The sequence below is a fragment of the Nyctereutes procyonoides genome, unplaced genomic scaffold (assembly GCF_905146905.1).
Source record: "Nyctereutes procyonoides isolate TBG_1078 unplaced genomic scaffold, NYPRO_anot_genome, whole genome shotgun sequence".
Taxonomy (NCBI): domain Eukaryota; kingdom Metazoa; phylum Chordata; class Mammalia; order Carnivora; family Canidae; genus Nyctereutes; species Nyctereutes procyonoides.
This window is the reverse complement of record NW_026575037.1, coordinates 4,313,990-4,334,270: the sequence shown is the minus strand read 5'-3', so window position 1 is coordinate 4,334,270 and position 20,281 is coordinate 4,313,990. Positions and strand designations below refer to the sequence as shown.

Here is a 20,281-nt window from a genome sequence, read left to right as displayed (position 1 = left end):
TCTTCTTTTACACTACAGAGTTTATATTCTCCCAGGGACTCTCTTCTTTCTACAACCTCCCACAGATGAAATCCTTTCCCTACCTCTGCTGAATTGACATCCTCCAGCTGGAGAGAGCAGGCAATACCACTGACACCAGGGGAGAGTCAAGGCTGTAAAACTTTGCATGTCAGCATGGTTATAAAGGAAAACCCTTTCTTGGCCAAGACGATAATATTTTGACTTCATGTGGTATTTTTCTCTGAATTGGTTGGAACTCTTCAACATGGAAATAGTCTTCCCTTTTCTTGCCCAGTGTGAAGAGCCATTCAAGAATGCAGATTTCATATCTTTCCTTGCCAGTTTAATAATCCCAGTGGTGAAGGTAGATAGATCAAACTTGCATGGGGAAGAGTGAGTAGGTCATTGCAGGTGGTAGCTGAACAACATGACAGGCCCTGTGACGCAAACCACCAGTAATATCAGTAAAATATATAGAGAGGGAATACTTGAAGGTAGAAAGAAAAGCAGCACAGTTCCCACCAGGACCCCCTGAACTCCACCAGAAGCCACTACAGGCAGGAGTGAGAGGAGTTTGGGAGAGAGATCTGATTCCCTAGGAAATGGCATTTCCTTTCTATAGGGGTTCCTATGCCCCCTCAACCTCATGGATTCTCCTTCCCAGGTTCTTCTCCCTTGTATGAGGAGTGCCTCCTTTGGCCTTCTCTCCATACACTTCTCACAAATTCTGCATGGCACTCTATGAGATGACCCAGTTCAGGTTCTGCCTTCAGAATTCTCACACTGCGTTTGATTGGTCAGTTCCTCAAAGCCCAGTAGCAAGCCCTGTCTCAATGGCTCCATGTCAATGCCTGTCAATCCCTGTTTTGGGCACTAACCTTGAGATCCCATGGTATGGAGCCTAGCACTTGAGTGCCACAAGCTGGTTCTGGCTATAGGAGACTGTGATTGTAGCAAGAATTCAGTGTCCTGGATTCCTCCTAGCTCCAGGAAACTTAGTTTCCACAAAGGACCCTTGAAGGAGACTAAAGCCTATAGCAATGGCAAGACTTTGATCTCTAGTGGTGCCATAGCTCCCTTTTCTGAGTTTAGTGTTGAGGAGTGACCTCTGAGCCTTTTAAAATCATAAATTAAAAAAACTGATTTATTCACAGTGGTTCAACTCCTTCCCATAAAGTGCTATGAATCAAGAGTCACTTGAAATCATGAAGTGAGTAGTTTGCATTTTAAGGAATGATAGCATTGGATGTTAGATCAATGCACACAGGCAGACCCTCACCAGGACAGGGATTCTAAATTTCGATAGTCTAGTCCAAATGTCCTTCACATGAAACATTCTACCCACTGACTATTAGCTGTCTATATTTTCTTCATTCCAGTGGAATAAATGAGGCTAAACTATGACATTAGGAACCATGAAGTGATTTGCCTAATGCCACATTGCAAGCAATTCACCGGCGAAAGAAAAAACAGACTCCAGGGTTTTCAAATCATAATATAACACCCCAATCCTCAGACCAATGGTTTCCAAATGACATCTGTAGACCAATCATTTAGAAGACATTTAAAAACCTAGATTGACAGGCTTACTAAATCAAGTATCCTGGGATTGTCCTAGCATTCTATATTTTTTAACTGGCTAGCAGTTTTTATATGTAGCCAGGTTGGCAAAACACTAAAATTATGTTTATTTTCCTATTGCAAAAATTAACCTTAAGTGTAGAAATCAGAGAGCAAAATCACCTACCTAACAACCCTGGTTAAAAAGACTGAATGCTTAGCAAAGACCAAACAGTTACAGCCAGACAACTTACTCTGTAAATGGTATCATGAGCAGTTGGGGCTAGGGGTAGGTCTGTATTTATTTTCCTTCTAACTACTCCAGACAAATCACCACAATTTCCAAGTTAGAAGATGCTTTTTCCAACTTCCAGAACTTGTGGTATCCACCTAGTGCTGAAAATCCAGCTGTGCTCTTTCTGCTTTTTACACCATTGCCAGAAAGAAAGATCTTGTAATCAAAACTTGGCTGAAAGTTTGATTGATGTTGCTTGAGGCACACATGAGTCTACCCTATCCCATTCTTCTATCACCACTGCAGGGTTTTCAAGAGTAATATTTATTTTTCACTGGAGAAAATAAAAATATGATTGTTGAGTCCAAGAGAATGATCATGTCTTTACTGATCAAGGGCATCTAGTGTCTCCAATGGGTAGTCCCTCGTGAATAATAACAACAGAAAAACAATCAAATATTGAGCACTTACGTGCTAGGGACTGTGTGAAAGAATATATATCATTTTATCCTTAGACCCCCCTGTGTGATAAGGACTATTAGTTATGTGAGTTCTTGATGGCCTTATCTTTGTACATGTTCCTCCTCAACCACCCCTATACTATCATCCATCCTGTTGCCCAAGTTTGAAACTTAAAAGACATCTTTGATTCTACTTTTTCTCTCAATCTTACTTTTTTCCCAACCCCCCATCTGATCTTATTCAATCCATCAGCAAGTCCTCTCAGTTTTTCCTCCCAAATATCTCTGGAATCTGTCCCCATACCTCTTGGATCTCCACTGTCTTGAGTGCTAGCCCATGTTCTACCTCTTACCTCCTAACTGGACACCACACTTCTCTGGATCCCTTCCTATCCAGTTGGCAAACACCAGCCAGAGAGATGTTTTATAAAGTAAATAAATACATTACGTCATGCTTTTTTTTTTTTTTTTTTTTTTTTTTTGCTTAGGATATTTCAATTGCCTCCACTTGCATGGAAAAAAATTCCAAATTTTCTCACTTCTTAATCACAAGGTCCTGCATAATCTTGTCCCATTTTCTCTGACCTCATCCTATGCTCCATTCACCTTCTTTGTTTTTTTCTGTTTTAAAAGATTTTATTTATTTATTCATGAGAGATGCAGAGAGAGAGGCAGAGACATAGGCAGAGGGAGAAGCAGGCTCCATGCAAGGATCCCAATGTGGGACTCAATCCCGGGACTCTGGGATCACACCCTGAGCTGAAGACAGATGCTCAACCACTAAGCCACCCAGATGTCCCTCCATTCACCTTCTTTAATGTACTTTGTCCACATTTGACTTAGAATCCCAAGTACTACCAAGTTGTTTCCTGCCAAAGGACTTTGGTACTATTCTCTCTGCTTGTGTTTTTCTTTTTGCTCTTCTGATGGGCTCTTCTTCCTATCTAAAAATAATTTTTGTCACCCCAGAGCAACCTTATTTTACACCTTTATTGTTTTTGGCTTTTAATCAAAGCAACTGTCTATCTTTCAAGGAATATATACTCTAATTATTTTGTTTTGGGGGCTTTAGTAATTTATTTCCTGTCTCCCCCACTGGAATATAAGCTTGGTGAGAGCATTATTTTATTTACTATATCTTCTGTCTCCAGAACAATGTCTGATACATAATAGGCACCAATAGACATTGGTTCAATGAATGCATAAATGCTTATGTTTTAGATGAGGTAAGTAAGGTTTAGAAAAGTAAGATAACTTACCTGAAATTACCTAACTAGTTAATGGAAGAGAAGGGATCAGTACCATGATCCATATAACGTCAATGCCTAAATCATAATATGGAAGCACCATTATTCCTAGAAACAGAACTGCATATAAAATATCTCCCTTTATCTAATACATTTGTACTGAATGTCACAAAATCCTACCACAAAGAACATTTCCTTTTTTAGGGAAAAAGAAAGTGTAACAGCAGGGAGTAACTGCATCATTTCCATAACACAGATTAGGAATCTGAAGCATTAATTGGATAAGTGGTTTTTTTGTGGCACATGGTCAGCTTCTGAATTGAAATTAGAAGCGTCTTTACTCAGAATACAGTTTAGCCCCTTACCACTTACAGTGTGGTCCCAGAACAGCAGCATTAGAATTATCCGGGAGTTTGTTAGCAAGGTAGAATTTGGGGCTCCACCAGAGAATGACTCAATCAGAATCCATATTTTAATAAGATCCCCAAGTGATTCCTGTGCACAGTCAAGTTTGAGAAGTACTACTCTAGACTATGTTAAAAGACACAGTCCCCGCAGGGAGCCTGCTTCTCCCTCTGCCTATGTCTCTGCCTCTCTCTCTGCATCTCTCATGAATAAATAAATAAAATCTTTAAAGAGAGAGAGAGAGAGAGAGAGACGGTCCTCTACCCTATACCGGAGAGCGCCATCAGCACTTCCAATCTCCATCCTCTCAGACGACTGCAGACTTGGTTTCTCAAGCCAATATCCTAAATGAAGGGCAGGGAGACTCAGTCCTGGCCAGCCCAAAGGCCATCAGGGATTCCACCCTCTGTACAGCAGGCCCTCTGATACCTAGTCCCAGTCCACTCTACTGAACAAGAAAGAGTTTCAGCAGGACCATCCCTCAAGACACACTGGCTTTGGCTTTTCATTCTTCCCTGACTCTAAAAAAAATGCCCCCTACAAAGCTCTTCTTCCATGTGAAATAGAGCCTCTCTGTCAAAATAAGCAGTGTGCTAAGTCCGAAGAGTACGTAGATAGTGCTACTTCTAAGTTCCACCCCTCACTTCTATCTTTGAACTTCCTGCTACTAGTCATAGGTCTCCAAACTGGCAGATGCAATAATGCCCCGCCCCAGGTTTGAACACCTAATTCAAGTCTGGGGCCCCTTCTCCACTGTTCACTGCCCCCGCCTTAGTTGTCCAACCCCCAACCCTCAGCCTCTCTCATTTTAAGTTCATACCTCCTGCTTAATCTCTTTTGCATTAGCCTCTTGGCCCTTCACATAATCCTCCATAAAGCTAACAGGGTTATCTTCTTATGAAATCTGCTCAGGTTAAACCCAAACATATATGACACAATTAACATCACTGCAGAATTCTAATATTCATTCCTCTCAGTCTGTATTCGAGGACCTGGTGATTACACTGAAGTGAACTGGTTCCAAAACAAAAAAATATTAAATAGGAATCTCTTGCCTTCACCATCTTTCATTCTTCAGTTATCTGTTCATTCATACAAGCAGTCAACAAATACTCATGAGCTTCTAGTATGGGCGCATGCATTACATTAGGTTCCACAGTTGTAGAAACAAATATTAATACCATAATACAACTGACCTCTGGGAGTCCAAAGAGGGAGCCTCAGCACTGCCTGAGGACATGAAGGATATCAGGAAAGAAACACTCTGAGATGGGTTCATTAGGTAGAGAAGGAGGAGAAGGGAATACTTGCCAGGAGATCGATGCATCCAAGAATGCAGAGGCGTAAAAGGTAGAGTCTATTTGAAATCTCAGCCAAAAGTATAAATGGGAAAAGTATGCATATCTGTGCCCATCCTAATTTTTGAAGTATGTTCAGCTTTATCTTGTTCTATCTTGTGGTGAGGAAAAGGCAGGGCAAGAGAAGAGCCTGTGGGAAGGCAGGTGGGACAAAATTCTGGCAGAAAAGGGCCACAAATTGTATGAATTCAATTTCAGAGGGCAAGTTCCCTCATTCAAGAAACCCTTTGTCTATCCTCACAACGCTTTCAGCATGTGAATTCCACCAGGTATTATTATATCTCTGTTCCTGGTCAGTACAACTCACAGACAGGTCTGATAGAAAGTGCTCACAGTATAAACACATATCCAAACCCTCACCTTGGAATTAACTATTCAATCACTGCATGTCATTGTCCCTCTTTCAGAAAGCAAAGCTCTTTACATGGCCCCTTGTCCAGAAGTCGGAGCAATGATAAAACCTGAACCCGCTAAGGAGTTATTAGAATTTCTAGAAGGTTGCGATGTACCTAAGGACTTTGGACTTTACAAAGGGGAATCCCATGTTTGCAGTGCTCCTGATAGCTCAGCTTTCTGATGTGGGCTAGAATGAAAAGGCTGGTTAACATTCTCCTTGAAATTTTCCCGGACTAAAGATAGAGTCAGAGGTCTCAGTAGCCTTCAGCAAGCTTTTAGTGGCTGCATCAGGTGATTCTCATCAGGATTACAGCATGACTGAGTAGTGAAGAGCAGATGATTTGGAATCAGGAGACTAACACTTGAACTCCAGATGTGGCTCTAAATAAATCTCTGGCTTTTAAAATTAGTTAGCTTTCTTGCCTCAGCTTTCCTATCTGAAAATTGGGGTTTATAATAGCTTCCTTACAGGCTTATTAGAAGATTATAATATTTAGTGTATATACAACATGTAGTACAATGAATGGCACATACAATTCCCAAAGAGCAGCAGAAATTATTAGCTCTGATACTTGAAAGAGCTACTCAGCCATACTCTCTGTCCCTCCCTCTCTTATCTTTCACCCTGTGTGTGTGATGTTCTGTGGTAACATTCTACTCAGCCTTCCAAACCTCAGTTCTTCAGATATTTGTGCCATCCAGAAACCTTCAGGAGGTAGTTTGTAAATCAGTTGGGCCAGACCTGGCTCCATCATAGACAGCAAAAGCAAGGTCAAAATCAAAATGTTCACCCACTAGGACCAAAGAAGGGATTAGCAGGAGAGGATGGGGTAGGAGAAAAAAAAGGCAAAGAAAGGGCATCAGAGAGACAAAGTATAGATTGAAGAAAGCCCTGTTGGGGTGTGTGTGTGTGTGTGTGTGTGTGTGTGTGTGTGTGTGTGTGTGAGAAATCCAGTGCTTACTCATATAAGATTTTAAAAATTATTCTTCCTGATTAATAGAGAAATCAGCAGTCAATATAATATCAAAAGAGGAAGGATAGTTTTATAATCAGATGCTCCCTTGCTTGAGATTGAAGGTCACAGGAAAATTTATGAGTTCAACAAACGCTGTGTTTGAAGTAAAGGCCTGCATGCCAATCGCTGGAGCCCTGGGAAGCCTGCGGCAGGGAGCTGGCCTGCACCCAGGTGTGCATATGAGTGGCCAAGGCTTGGAGAAGAGGTTTAGCCACTTTGATGCCAAAAGAGGCTGTAATCAATTAGCCTAAAGCTCACATTATCCTACAATGGCAAGAGAATTGAGGATTCCAAGAATAAACTTTGAATGTATTTACTATAAACAATAATTATAAAGCCAGACAATGTCTTAATGGAAAGAAAACAAATTTCTATTTTTCACAGATGCATGAGTGTACACAGAGATTATAGTGTGTCCCTTCATTGGCAAATCATAGATAACACATGTGTCTCTGTCTATATATATAGGTTTAACATCTGTTCATATATGCACAATGTTAGGACAGAATTTAAAAATTATGTAGATTGTTTTACTGACTTTTTAGAAATCACAAATCCAGAATATTTAAGAAGTTTAGCATTTGTCTTAACTACACATTTCCATTTCACTAGCCAAGTCTTTCTTTCCCTTCCTATGGTATGATAAAATCAGTTGAACCTCAGAGTTTCAAGCTACAGTTCAAAAATATCAAGAGTCTAAAAAACCAGGTAATATCTCCAGGACATGCCCTTCCTTTCTGTTCCCACACCGGTCTGACCTCATTTGTTTGTCCCAATTGTTGAAGTATGTTCAGTTCTATCTTGCTGTCTATTTCATTTCCATTTCTTTCTCCTTATATCCCTCTTTTCCCTTTTCATGGTCTACTGGAAGCCACTGTAGTATTTGGATACTGAGTTGAAGCATCTGGAGAGGGTTCTGCTTGGGGTAGGGAACTGCATATATATTTTTTTAATTTAATGAACTTTCTGTTTTGGTGTGTGTGTGTGTGTGTGTGTGTGTGTGTGTGTGTTACAGGCAAAGGAAGTGTACTCCCCTACTGGACCTGGTAATGAACACCTGTACCTCCTACCTGAAATGCCAGCTTCAGTCATCCTATTCCTATGCGGTTTTTCAGCAGATAGGCACCAACCATGGATGGGAGACAACAGCCATGGATAAAAATGTAGGTGAGTGTATTCCTTGTTAAAGAAGTTTACACACCAAAAGCAACAGCCATTTTGCAAGGGACATTAACCTGATGATGATGATGATGATGATAAAATACCAGCTACTGCCAACCTAGAGTTTTATATGACTAAGAACTGTGCTCACTCCTTTACATCTATTATCTAATTTACTCCTTTTAAGAAGCTATAAGTATTTCTATTTCCTAATATCCATTTTGTAAATGAAAACAGTGATGTTCAGTATAGATCAGTTACTTGCCCAAGGTCTAAGAGCTAATAAGTGACAGAGTTAAGATTCAAAGTCAGATCTCACTAATCCCAGGGCCTATGTATTAAGCTAAGAGAAAAATCTTGGATGAAGGAATACCTTCCTAGCATTCTGATTAAATTTTCTTCTCTAGGGAAATTTCAGAGAAGTACTTAATCTTCAGACTCAATTCTAGAGATCTTAAAAATGGACCCATCTACTGGCTTCAAGGAATACCTAGATCTATTCCTCTTGGGTGTGGATGGAGAACAATTCACCAAAACCTATTGAAAAGAAGAGAATAAAACCTGGACTGTTTACTCAGACCAGAAGTTCCCCAAGCATTACCATAAGTACTGCCGACTAAGATTGTGCCCTGTGCAGTAATATATCACTGTTTCTCTGGCTTTTCCTCGTGGCAATAAATTGTTATGTATCACTTCTCTCAATCGTATTATGCCAAAGTGCTAACTCTTCTCATTGATTCTACTGAGATGGAAAATAAAATATAGACTCTTAGAGCTGGAAGTTTCTCAAGATTTCCCTGTATTTTACAAATGTGGGGGGGGGGGGAAGGCCTAGAGAGATGTAGTGATTTACTCAATATTGAAAGTCTTGTTAGTCAAGAGCATGGGCTTTGGAGTCAGAATGGTTTAACAGCATATATGCCCTGAGAGATTGTGGGAAGGCTACTAATGATACTCTGAGTCTCAGTTTCCTCATCTGTCTAATAATATATTGAAGTATATTATTATTACAGTATATCAAGTTATGCATTACTATATCATAGCATGCCATATTATACTATCATCTTATTATATCATCAATTCAATAGAACAGATCCAAGGCCTTATGCTTTTTAACTCTCTGTCATACCAAATGATCTTTCTGCATGTAGAGATGGGTCAAGTCCACATGTATAGTCCACAGCCATCCCAAGCCTTCCTCTCAAGTCAGAAGAGACAAAATCCCTTAAAGAGGTTTACCAATCAAACATTTGTTAAACGCTAAATAGTCTTAATGTGAGGTCTATTTTTTACTATCTTTACCTACATTTGTGTTTATAGAAATTAAATAGATATGTATTCTTTGGAAAAATTGATACCACAATGACTCTCAGAACGTACGGCTGTTTATAATCTCTCTAAGAAAGATCTGACTACTACAGCACCCTTCACATGGCATCTTGGCGCATGACTTATAGAGGGAGAGGGTGTCTAAGTAAACTTAGAAGGTTGGAATAATTTATAAGTTAAATTAATTATGGGCCCTAATGAGGTTAGCCTAACCTTCGCACATAAAGATAACACCTAATGAGAAAAAGGTAATTGTGGGAGTGAAAGATAAGGGGAAAATATAATATGGTCTTTTTGATAAATATAAGCCAAACACACTTATTTTAGCTTTGTGGGACATCAAGTTAATAAAACAAGAGAGGAGTGATAAACAATGATGTGTATGTGGAAATAAATTGTGGGGGAGGAAAAGAAAATAGCTTAAAGGAGCCTGTGTACATGTTGTAAAATATCAATAAGAAAGGACTCATGATACTATGTAAACTTTACAATTTCTTTGGAGTTACAATTGTTTGTAATTTTTTTGATTAACTCCAAATATAAATAAGCCTCAAAGAGACATGTAAAAATCTGGCGTGCATAAGTGCTGTTATACTAATTTTGAAAAAAGAAAACATTACTCTGGATATTTTTTAGACAAGTCAAAATCCCATGACTGATACTGTTCTTACAGAAACAAAGGTTTCCCTAAACTTGTGCTTCTTGATTTTGGCTGTATATTGGAACAACTTGGGAAGCTTGGCAAAACGCTAATGCCTGGATGCCACTTGCACATTCTCATGTAATTGGTTTAGGGTATGAGCTGAACATTAAGATGTTTTAAATCTCCCCAAATGATACTAATATGCACCAGGTATGAGAACTGTTGTTCTGGTGAGCTTGTTGAGAGGTCTAATCCTTTTGTGGTACTATTAACTTGTACAGAGTTGTGCTAATCAAGCTTACATATGTGTTGAATAGATAAAAGTAAACAGTCTTTGGAGAAGATGATTCCTTCCATGTTACCGAGACAATTGCTAGAAGAAAAACATACACATATATTCTTGGAGTTCTTCCATTCTAAAGCCCTTAAAACAGAGATCTCCACTCCCTCATAAGAAACTGCTCCCTTTCCTTCGCCATTTATTAGTATCAAATTCAAATCAAATTTCTATTAAGGCCCTTCTAATAAATGTATTTTCATTCATTCATAAAGTATTTATTGAGTACCTACCAATAAATGTAGTAGCCATTGGGCACACAAAGCTAAACAAATATTCATGGTCTGTTAGAGAACATAGACAAATAACCAGACCATTTCTACTCAGTGAGCTAAATGATGTTATCAGGGAAGTTCTGTGTGCAGTGTAATCCTGGGAAGGACAGTTCTTAAAGACTGGGGAGATTTGGTAGTCTTCCTAGATAAAACCGTATCTATGCTAAAAATAGGAGAGTAAGAATCAGCTAAGGCAAAGGTCACTGCTGGGGAGAGCTCTGACCCAGAGGTATGTTAGCCTTGGCTTAGATAAAGAAGTAGAATAAATCCAATGGTATATGAGAGCCTAGAGAAGAAGGGAGAAAATCAGGGAGTGAAAAAGAACAGTTGGAAGGAAGTGGTCTCCCAGGGAAGAAAGTAAGCAATAAACCTGTAGAAGTAGGCAAATCCAGCTAGATTGTATAAGACGTTAAAACTATTTTAAGCTTTTTTTTGTTTTTACTTTCCTAGTGAAATGGCTGCCACTCAATTTTATGTAGGGGAAAACTATAATTGGAATTCTGTTTTTTGAAGATCATTTTTGCTGAAAGTAGTGAATGTATTAAAGGGAGAAAGACTAGTCAGAAAGACCAGGTCAGAAGTGAAAAAGGATAGTGGCCTGCTATAGAGAAGTGGAGAAATGGGCATATCTGAAACTCAGTAAGATGATACTTGACAAAAGTTGATGACTGGTTTGACTGGGGGTGAAGGAGACTGAAGTTTTGTGCAGGTTCTTGGCCTGACCAACCACATGAAACACAGAAGGATGTTAAGATTTGAAAGAAATCGGGGCACCTGGGTGGCTCAGTTGGTTAAGCATCTGCCTTTGGCTCAGGTCATGGTCTCGGGGTCCTGGGATTGAGCCCCACATCGGGCTCTCTGCTCAACAAGGAGTCTATTTCTCCCTCTCCCTCTGTATTCTCTCTCACTCTCTCTCAAATAGATAAAATGTTTTTTAAAATACTTGAAAGAGATTATAATAGGCTCTGTTTTATATAGTAAGAGTTTAAAATGCAGATGGGATATCCCAGTGGCTATATCCATAGGCAGTTGTTCTAATAGTCCTTATTAGAAGAGACTAGAGTAGAAGATACTGATTTAGGAAGCATCAGCATGTGGATGATGGTTGAGGCTACAGGGTAAATAAGCTTTATCCCAGACAAGTGTGCAGAACAAGAGAGAAAAGTGAACTCAGAGAAACATCTACATTGAAGAAATGGGCAGAGGGGGTAAAGCTAGAAAACAAAATTGAGAAGAGATAGAGAAGAAGGAGGAAAATCAGGTAGTGAAAAAAGAATAGAATAAAGGAAGAAGTTTCAAGCAGATTGCAGCCAATTATGCTGTAATAAAGAGTCTAACTCCATTTTTAATGTTTGTTGACAGCTTTCAAGCTCCAGCATCTCTCACACCTGAGCAAGCCTATCAGAAAGCTGTATGCTTCCTCTTTTGGCCTCAGCAGAAAGTTCAAACCACACAGGTTCTGTTCACCTGCAGAAACCCTAAGCCCCACACCCAAAGCACCATAAAACTCCAGGCCCTCTCCTTTCCCTGATTTCCCTGGCCACTGAAAGATCAACCTGGGATCCTCCCCTTCTCTTTCCAGAAGGCCTCATTATGTGAGTAATACATCTTTTCAAAGTCTGTTGGTCTATGTGTAGTATCATCAGTTTCAACATCACACCAAATTATGGGCAGAAGGATCCATCCTATCTCTCATGGTGACCACAACATAAACCAAATATTCTCAAGTAACCTGAGGACCAAGAAGAGTCACTGTATTTGGCAGCAGAAAGATCCATGGCAATCACAGCTCTAGTGAAGAGACAGAAATAAAAACATGAATGTCAAACTATGAAGGAGGGAAAAGATGGCAAGATAGAGATAGGAAGTACAAACAACTCTTACAAGTTTCATTGTAAAAGGGAGAGACAAAAATAGAGTGGTAGCTGGGGATGGGGGCACGAGATCAAGAAAAGGCTCTGCTTGTTTGAATTGTACTATGGGAGAAGCCCGAGCACCATGAAAGAGAAGTAACTGGGCAAGAGGGAAGGAGAAGCCTCAGATGTAGGAAAGAAGTTAAATGGGTTGAGAGAAATCCCCAAGAAGGGAGAGAGCATCCACAGCAAAGGTGGTGAACTTCATTTTAGACAGCAGGTAGGGAGGAGTGCATGTTTGGGGTATAGATTAGTTTGCACACCTGTGGGCAGACTCTTCACTCTGGGGACGGAGGTGATAGCTGGAAGTTTGGGAAGAGGTGTTGAGACTGGAGGAAAAAAGGTGTGGAGTGGTCTTCAAGATTAAAGACATGGGGCACCTGGGTGGCTGCCTTCAGCTCAAGTCATGATCCCAGAGTCCTGGGATTGAGTCCCACGTTGGACTCCCTGGCAGGGAGACTGCTTCTCCCTCTGCCTATGTCTCTGCCTCTCTCTGTGTCTCTCTTATGAATGAATAAATACAATCTTAAAAAAAAAAAAAAGAATAAAGACATGCTTGTCCTCAAAACATAGAAGGCTTTGGGCACAGGGTTGAAAGCTCATGTACCTTTCTTCTTGCCATCTTGGAGTGCCAGTCTCTTCTGGGTTCCCTATTTTGGAAGATCTGCCTAGTTTTCCTTTTTTTTTTTACTCTCTGCCTCCACAAATTGCTATAATCTACTCTTAATAGCTCACTTCATTTTGTTTTTAAACTGTTTATCCATTTATCTCATAAAATCTAGAAAATTTAGCAAATATAAGTAAGCAGAAAAAGAAAAGATATAATAATCTCTAGGTAGTAGGATTATAGAGAATATCTTTTCTTTTTCTGCTTTTTTTATCATTTTTAAAGTAACTAGAAATGTTTATGATATTAGTAATTATAATCTCTAGGTAGGATTATAGAGAATAATTACTAATATCATAAACATTTCTAGTTACTATAAAAATGATAAAAATACTCTTTTAATATGAAAAATAGAAATTGTATCATTTTTAACAATTATTTTCTTGCTTTTATACGCTTGACATTGTATTGTGAATGTCTTCCCTTGTCTTTAATGTTCTTCCAAACACTTTGATAGTACCAGGCTATTTCATGATATGGCTGTACCATTGTATAGCTGTATTATATAATAGAGATTAATTTTTAATTGATTTTTTGCTTCCCCAACATCCATTTACCCTCCTTATCAATTTCTCTCTGTAGAATCCACTGGACTTGAGTGATGCTGACTCCAGTCATGACTTTAAGGTCACAGTCCCTGACCCAGGCCTAAGCCATTGCATTTCCCATTCTCAGGAACTAGATCCGGTGTGGGCAGTGCTACTTTCTAATCCTGTGAAGAAGGGGCCAGGAATCCAGGAGCCATGTGAAAGTGCCTCTCTTGGAGCTGTCTCCTTCTCTGCTATACTTCATGGAAAAATAAAGCACATGAGAGAGGGAGTGTGGAGGCTGTGTGCTCCCTGAGGTCAGAGTGTAGGTCCTCCTCATGCATGTTTCCTCAGACTGGCATAGAGCAGCATGAAGGTGATGAACTTGCCAATTGCGGCTATGCCCGCCTTGCAGCCTCTGAGCAGAATGGGACAAAACTTAAATGGGTTAATCCCAAGAGAAAAGCCAGATCCAGTACTTGTCTTTCTTTTCTCTTGAAACAATGTTCAATAGACTTGAGAAGAGCAGGAAGGGAAGGTACTTGGCTGATTTTCTTGTAGTTGTTGCCTTGTTTTAAAAAGAAATGAACAAAAAGGAATACCTGGTGCTTACATTGAACGTCATAGCTGATAAAATGCTTTCAGGACGTTACCTACTTTCAGTCTTCAAACAACACTGTTGGATAGAAATTACTCTACCCCTCACATTATGGATGCAAAAACTGAGACACATGGATATTGAGTCTGTTGTTCAGAGTCATGCAAACAACAAGCTGTGAATCTGACCATCAAGTGGGTTTTTTCCACAACTCGCACAACTTCATAAAATTAGCATGTGCCCACTCTGTCTGGATTGCTCTCCCTGCCTGCTTTTCTCAATCTTTTCTTCTCCTGCTTGCACATCCAAGGAAGAAGTGTAGAGCCCCATTTGTATGGCTCTGGGCTTTTTCCACCAAGCAAGGAACAAGGCTGACATAGTCCGTTGAGTAAACAGAAGTGGTAAGTGACAGTGATTTGTGCCTGACTTACAAACTTCTGATTACCAATCCACCGCCTGCTATGTAAACAGGTGTAAACTAAGATTTAAATCAGTTTACACAGTGTGGTAAATAATTTAATCTTTTCTCAGCATGGTGTTTGTGAATGTAAGTGTTTATGCCAAAACTGATGCCGATGTTGCAAGCTTCCAGTTTCTCAACCAGAAAAGCTGTACCAATAAATGGCTGCTGTGTGCCCCTGCCCTGGTGGGGGAAACAGGCCCAGGGTAAGGGAGGAAGCCCACAGTTCTGGGGGGGGGATGCCTCATTCGCAACACAGAGCTCAGTCATGGGCCAAGGGAGCTAGAAATAATCCTTCCACCCTTAATTCTTCGGGTTCCTGAGACTTTTCTCTCCCCCTCAATTATTCTCTGCACCGCTCTGCAGACACCTGAGTCAGCTGCAGGTCTGTGTAAAGGGAGGCAAGAAATGAGAGGGAAAAAGCCACCCTCTCAACAGCCACCTTCAGAGGAGCTATGCTACGATTCGCACTTAAGATGGCCTGGGTCCTCACTGCCTGTCAATGCATGCCTATGCAAATAGATCTAGACCCTATGAAAATCACATGCAAATGTGTTTTCAGTTGTCAAAAACTGTTGACTATACCTGCTAGAGTCCACTGAACCAGAGTGATGCCTCTTATGAATATTTCATCAGTATTATTCATGTTCTCATCAGCCTGGCCCTCGCCCAACTTGCTCCCCCCTACCACATAGAAGCCTGTGCTTTCTCTGGAGTGGAAGGCTCTGGGCAAAGTCAGACTCCATCTACTCCTAGTAAGATGGCGGAGTGAAGGGCAAATGCGAGCCAGAGGGCAAGTTTGCTGATATTCTTCTGTCCCCTTAGAGAATTCTCGCTTATAAGCAAAGCTTGTATGTCTCAGCATAGCTAAGGTCTTGTTAGTTCAAAAAACAAAAACAAAAACCAGCTTTTAAAAAAAAACAACCTACAACGATCAGGCTTTTAATTAAGTCCTGGGTAAGAAATGAACTGGATTTTCTCCTACACTGACATAATTTACTATAGGGAAAGAATAGCTACTATTTACTGATTACAAGGAATTTCTTTTCCTGAAAGCTTTTTGTTTGTTGAGAAAATTTCTTTTTCTGAAATCATTTATTGAGCAATTGGCACAAGGCAGGCACTGGGTTGGACGTGCATTATCTCATCTCATTCTCAGTTCAACACTCTGATGTGGGCATTATCCTCAACTTACAAAGGAGACTGAGACCCAAAGAGTTAAGTAACTTGCCTGAGGTTACTCAGCTGATAAAAAGGGGAGATGGCTGAGATTTGGAGCCCAGCATGACTCTCTTCAAAGCCTTTTCTCTTAAATGATCCTGCAAAGCTTTTATTCTTTCTGATCAGAAGAAAGGCACTCCTGGCTTCTGGGTCCAGGAGTGTGCACACAGAAAGTCCAGGAGGGAGAAAGCAGAGAAACTACCATAATGTTAATGGCTAATATGTTTTATGTGTTAAAAATAAATTGACCAAACCTTATATTGTATTAATTCATTAATGTATTTAGTCCCCACACCAGCCCTATCAGGTAGATATTATTATTATCGTTGTTCTACAGATAAGAAGACTGAGGCAGAGAAAGAAACCTTCCCAGCATCGCACAGGCAATAAATGGCTGGATTGGGGACCAGCCCAGGCTGTCTCTCCCAGAGCCACAATTGTTAAGTTCCCAACTGTCCTGATGAGGATGTTCCGCCCGTGACAATACCCTGAGAAGCTTCCAACACAGACTTTCAAAGACAACAATAATTAGAGCAGGGATTCTTTGAAAATCCCCTAGGTTAGGCCTGGAATCTCCCATGGGAAGGAGAATCTTTCCAGAAAGTACACCTGGTCAACCTGCCCTCGTGACTAGGGAATATACCCATGCAGGTGAAGAGAGATTATATAGAAAAACAAACCAAGACAAGTGGTGGACAACCCAGGTCTTAATATTATTTCCAAAGTAACAGTCTGAGATTTAGAAATGAGAGTATGAGGGTAGAGAGAAGCGCAAAAATCCAGGAACAAGCCTGCTCACCTCCTGACTTTATTCTCTGCACTCGGCACTGCGTAGTAGCCTGGTTTGCATTCATATCTGCACACGGAGCCCACGTCGTGGTTGCCCTGGAGGCAGTGAGGCACGAGCAAGCCGGCATTCGGGATAACAGGGGGAGCGTCACACTCCAACTTGCAGTAGGCTTCGGGGAGAGACCAGAGCCCATCTTCCAGACAGGTCAGCCATGGGTTCCGTCCTGACCCCAGGAAAAAAGCACGGATGCTCAGAGCAGAGTCCAGAAATCAACTTTATAGCCAAAAAGAACAAAAACCTGTCAAGCTGCTGGCATTCTCAGGAAGTCACACGACTCTTTGTTGAGTAGCTTCTCTGACATCTCAGGTCCAGTGCTCATCCTGTCTCTTTCTACCCACTGAGTACCCACTGTGATGTCTTACATAGAACTGGGGTCAGATAAATTAGTCCCTGACCAGAATAAAAGATCAGCTACCAAAAAAGTCATTATTTCACTTCCCAACTACAAATAATAAAAATATAGTTGTGAGAGTGTCATGGAAAGCATAGTAATAATGATAGATAACCCATTTATGGTGCTTTTTATGTTCCAGGCACTGTTCGAAGTGTTTTACAATACTTGTGTAAACTTCACATCTCAAGCAAGTCACTGCAAGAGACTCCATCATTATCTCTTATTTTGCAGGTGAGGAAATTGAGTTCAAGGCACCTGCCTGAGCTATTGAGGGGCAGATGCAGGGTTTGAGCTTGGGCAGTTGTGATGTGGAGTTCTGTACTCAAACACCGCACTATATGCCTCAGTGTTATTCATGGTTCCTCCAAACACAGTCCGTGGACGTCCCCCAGTTGCATCACCAACCCACCTCAGCCCCACAAAATCAGGCTCTGTCAGCATTAGGCTCAGGAAGCTGCATTTGTATCAAGCCTCCGGAGTCACTGACAGTCCCACCAAAGTCTGAGGAGAGGTGAAAGGCAAGGTGTGGGGTCAGAGCAGGCTCTACCCTATTTTCATCTCTTACTAGCAGTATAGCCAGTGACAACTCACATAACTGTTCCCATCTATAAAATAGAACTAAAAGCACCTTTTAAAATGTGCATGATAAAATGCTTCTTGATTATTAATATGATCAGGCAACTGTTAGGTGAGGCTGCTGGATTCCAGAGGACGTACAATCAAAAACAGGGAAGTCTAAGTATCTCCTTGCATGTATGTCATTGGCACAAAGAATGGCGGCACCCTTTTGGACTTTGGTGATGTTATCAGAAGAGGGTGGCACAGCACAGCAAATGGGAAGAGTACAAGGGTAAAGAAAAGATCCCTAAAGTACCCCAAAGAGAGAGGGGCTGAGGAGAGCTTCTCATTCAGTTCCTGGTTGGCTGACAATACCTTGAAGCTTGGCTGGTGGGATACAGGAGATTGAACAGCGTTTCAGAAAGTCTGTTCCCTCTGAGCAGGAGAAGGTCGCATGGTTCACCAAAGATGAGTCAGGAACACCACAATCAAGGGGCATGCAGCTCACAGCCCGGTCCCAGTGCCCAGAGGAACACGTGAGCAGAATTTCTGTCTAGAAACAGAGAATTTTCCTCCATCAAGGTCACATGAAAAGGCTTATCAAAGCAGATTCTAGGCTTTGGAAGAGTCCTGGTGATTATTTGTACAAACCTTCAAAACAGATTTTGATTTTGCCTTGCTTGCCTCCTGATGCCCTATTGGCTCGATATACGGTCTCATAACATCCGGGCAGACTGCTGCTGACCGCCCCTGTTGGTGTAGGAGAATCAGGAAATGGGAGACACTCCTCCAGGCCACTCTTGGCTGCCTCCCATGTGCTCCTGGATCCATTCTATGCCTTTCCCCACCATGCACTGTGCCTCTGTGGGGTTGTGCTTGGATCCAGGACCCAGGGCACATTGGCTGGAGATCGCCAAGCCAGGAGGGAAAGGGCAGTCAGGGTACTTATTCTTCTTACTCCTTCCACAGGAGGTTACTGCTGGTTGGCTTCGTCTTTAGGCTGTCCTTTCCACCTTCTCCGGTACTCTCTCCCTGTGGGTTCTCCTAACTGCTCCCTGCAGTCAAGTCTTCAGGCCTGTGGGTGATGTCACCCCTTGACCCTGGGATTCTGTGCCATCTCCTTGTAATTTCCCTGTATCCTGCTTCCTTCCACCTTCACAAGCAGTCCCTGTATCAAATTTTCTCAAACTTCCCACTTTGGAGCATGTTATCTGTTTCCTGCTGGGACCCTAATGATAAACCAACTGATAACACTACTAAACATAATTACCTCCACTGAGAATGGTGCATGGTACCTAAGAGCAGCTGAGAATTAATGCATACAAGGCACCTTCCAAATCGCATGGTTAAATTGGTGAGATTCCAGCCATTTCCCTGAGCCTGGCATTTTTGTGGAGTAGCCCTACATTCCTCATCACTAAATAAACAAAGAGACATTTATCGAGCACCCAGGAGAGCCAGGTTCTGTCTAGGTTTGGAGAAACAACACACCCTCAAGGAGCTAGCCTCTACCAGCAGAACAAATCACAGGTGGAAATGATGGCTCAGAAAACTGAAGGGAGAAGAATGGAAAGGAGAAAGAGGGAGGAGGAAGAGGGGGAGAGGAAATAAAGAAGGAAAATGCAGAACTGTATTGTTATTTATCACAGCCTACTCCTTTCTGTAATGATTTGCAAGAATACAATACAAAGAATGTAAATGATAAAAGGAAAGAGGTAAGAAATGAGGACCAAGAAGAAAGAAAATATAAAAATGTAGCAAGAGACAGCAATGTCGTATCTCGGCGCTTGCTTTGTGAGACAGGTGGGCAGGGGCTAGCGGAGGAGCTGCCCTTCCACAAGCAGGAGGCAAGTGTCTGCAGGGTGGTTCACAGAAAAAGTGGCACCAGCCCCGGCCTGTGAAGGATGAGCAGGACTTCCCAGCAGCAGATGGGAAGGGGGGAAGAAAGTGTCCAGAGGGAGGGAGAAAGAAAGGGAGAGACCTGGAAGCTCACAGGTTCTTAGGGAAAGAGCACAGCCATCAGTCCAGCCAGTGTGCTACCACAGGTCAAAAAGGGTGCAGGGAGATTCTGAGGCTCAGCAGCCATCCCACCATGAGACCACAGTGGCAGTGAAGCCAAAGGTAAAATGACTGGTGAAAGCACCTGTCACCCCTGACACCCACTCCTGGCCAGCCACTCCTCCCTCTTCCCAATGTTTCCCTGCTGTCTGCCAGAAGGACCCAAGTCAAAGCCAGACACATTTTTCTGTTTAGTTTCAGTTCCTGTGTCAACAAAAAGCAAATATCCCCACTGTCTTGTGATCATAAGCCGGGATTGTATAATTTCCTCATTGGGGCCAGCTTGGGGTGACAGAAGCAGTCCACTGGAGAGCTGTGTTTGCTAACTCCACCAGATGGTTGGCAAAGGGTGAGCTCGCACCTTCCTCTTCTCAACCCAGACTGCCCTTACACACTTATCACAGTGTAGAAGTCTGCCTCAAACCACAACGATCGCCTCCACAATCTGTCTCCAGCTCTGCATATATTGCCTGATTTTTCTCCTGGCTTCATTAAGTATTGTCCATTTTGTCTTGACTGTGCTCCTAATTTTAATGCACTGCAAACACTGTCTTTTCTTCCCTCCCCCTCTTTACCTATCACACAAATGTATTCAGTCGCTATTTTTTTTTC

At 41.5% G+C, this 20,281-nt stretch overlaps 1 protein-coding gene across 1 annotated transcript in view; it reads right to left on the bottom strand.

The window, feature by feature from the left end:
- The window catches only part of PAPPA2 (pappalysin 2), a 272,846-nt gene that overhangs the window by 60,109 nt on the left and 192,456 nt on the right, over window positions 1-20,281 (bottom strand). The window contains exons 16-17 of the mRNA XM_055319554.1: window positions 17,987-18,164; window positions 16,609-16,822 (exon numbers count right to left, since the gene is read on the bottom strand). Coding sequence (XP_055175529.1) covers window positions 16,609-16,822; window positions 17,987-18,164 — 392 coding nt within the window. The remainder of the gene's footprint in view (window positions 1-16,608; window positions 16,823-17,986; window positions 18,165-20,281) is intronic.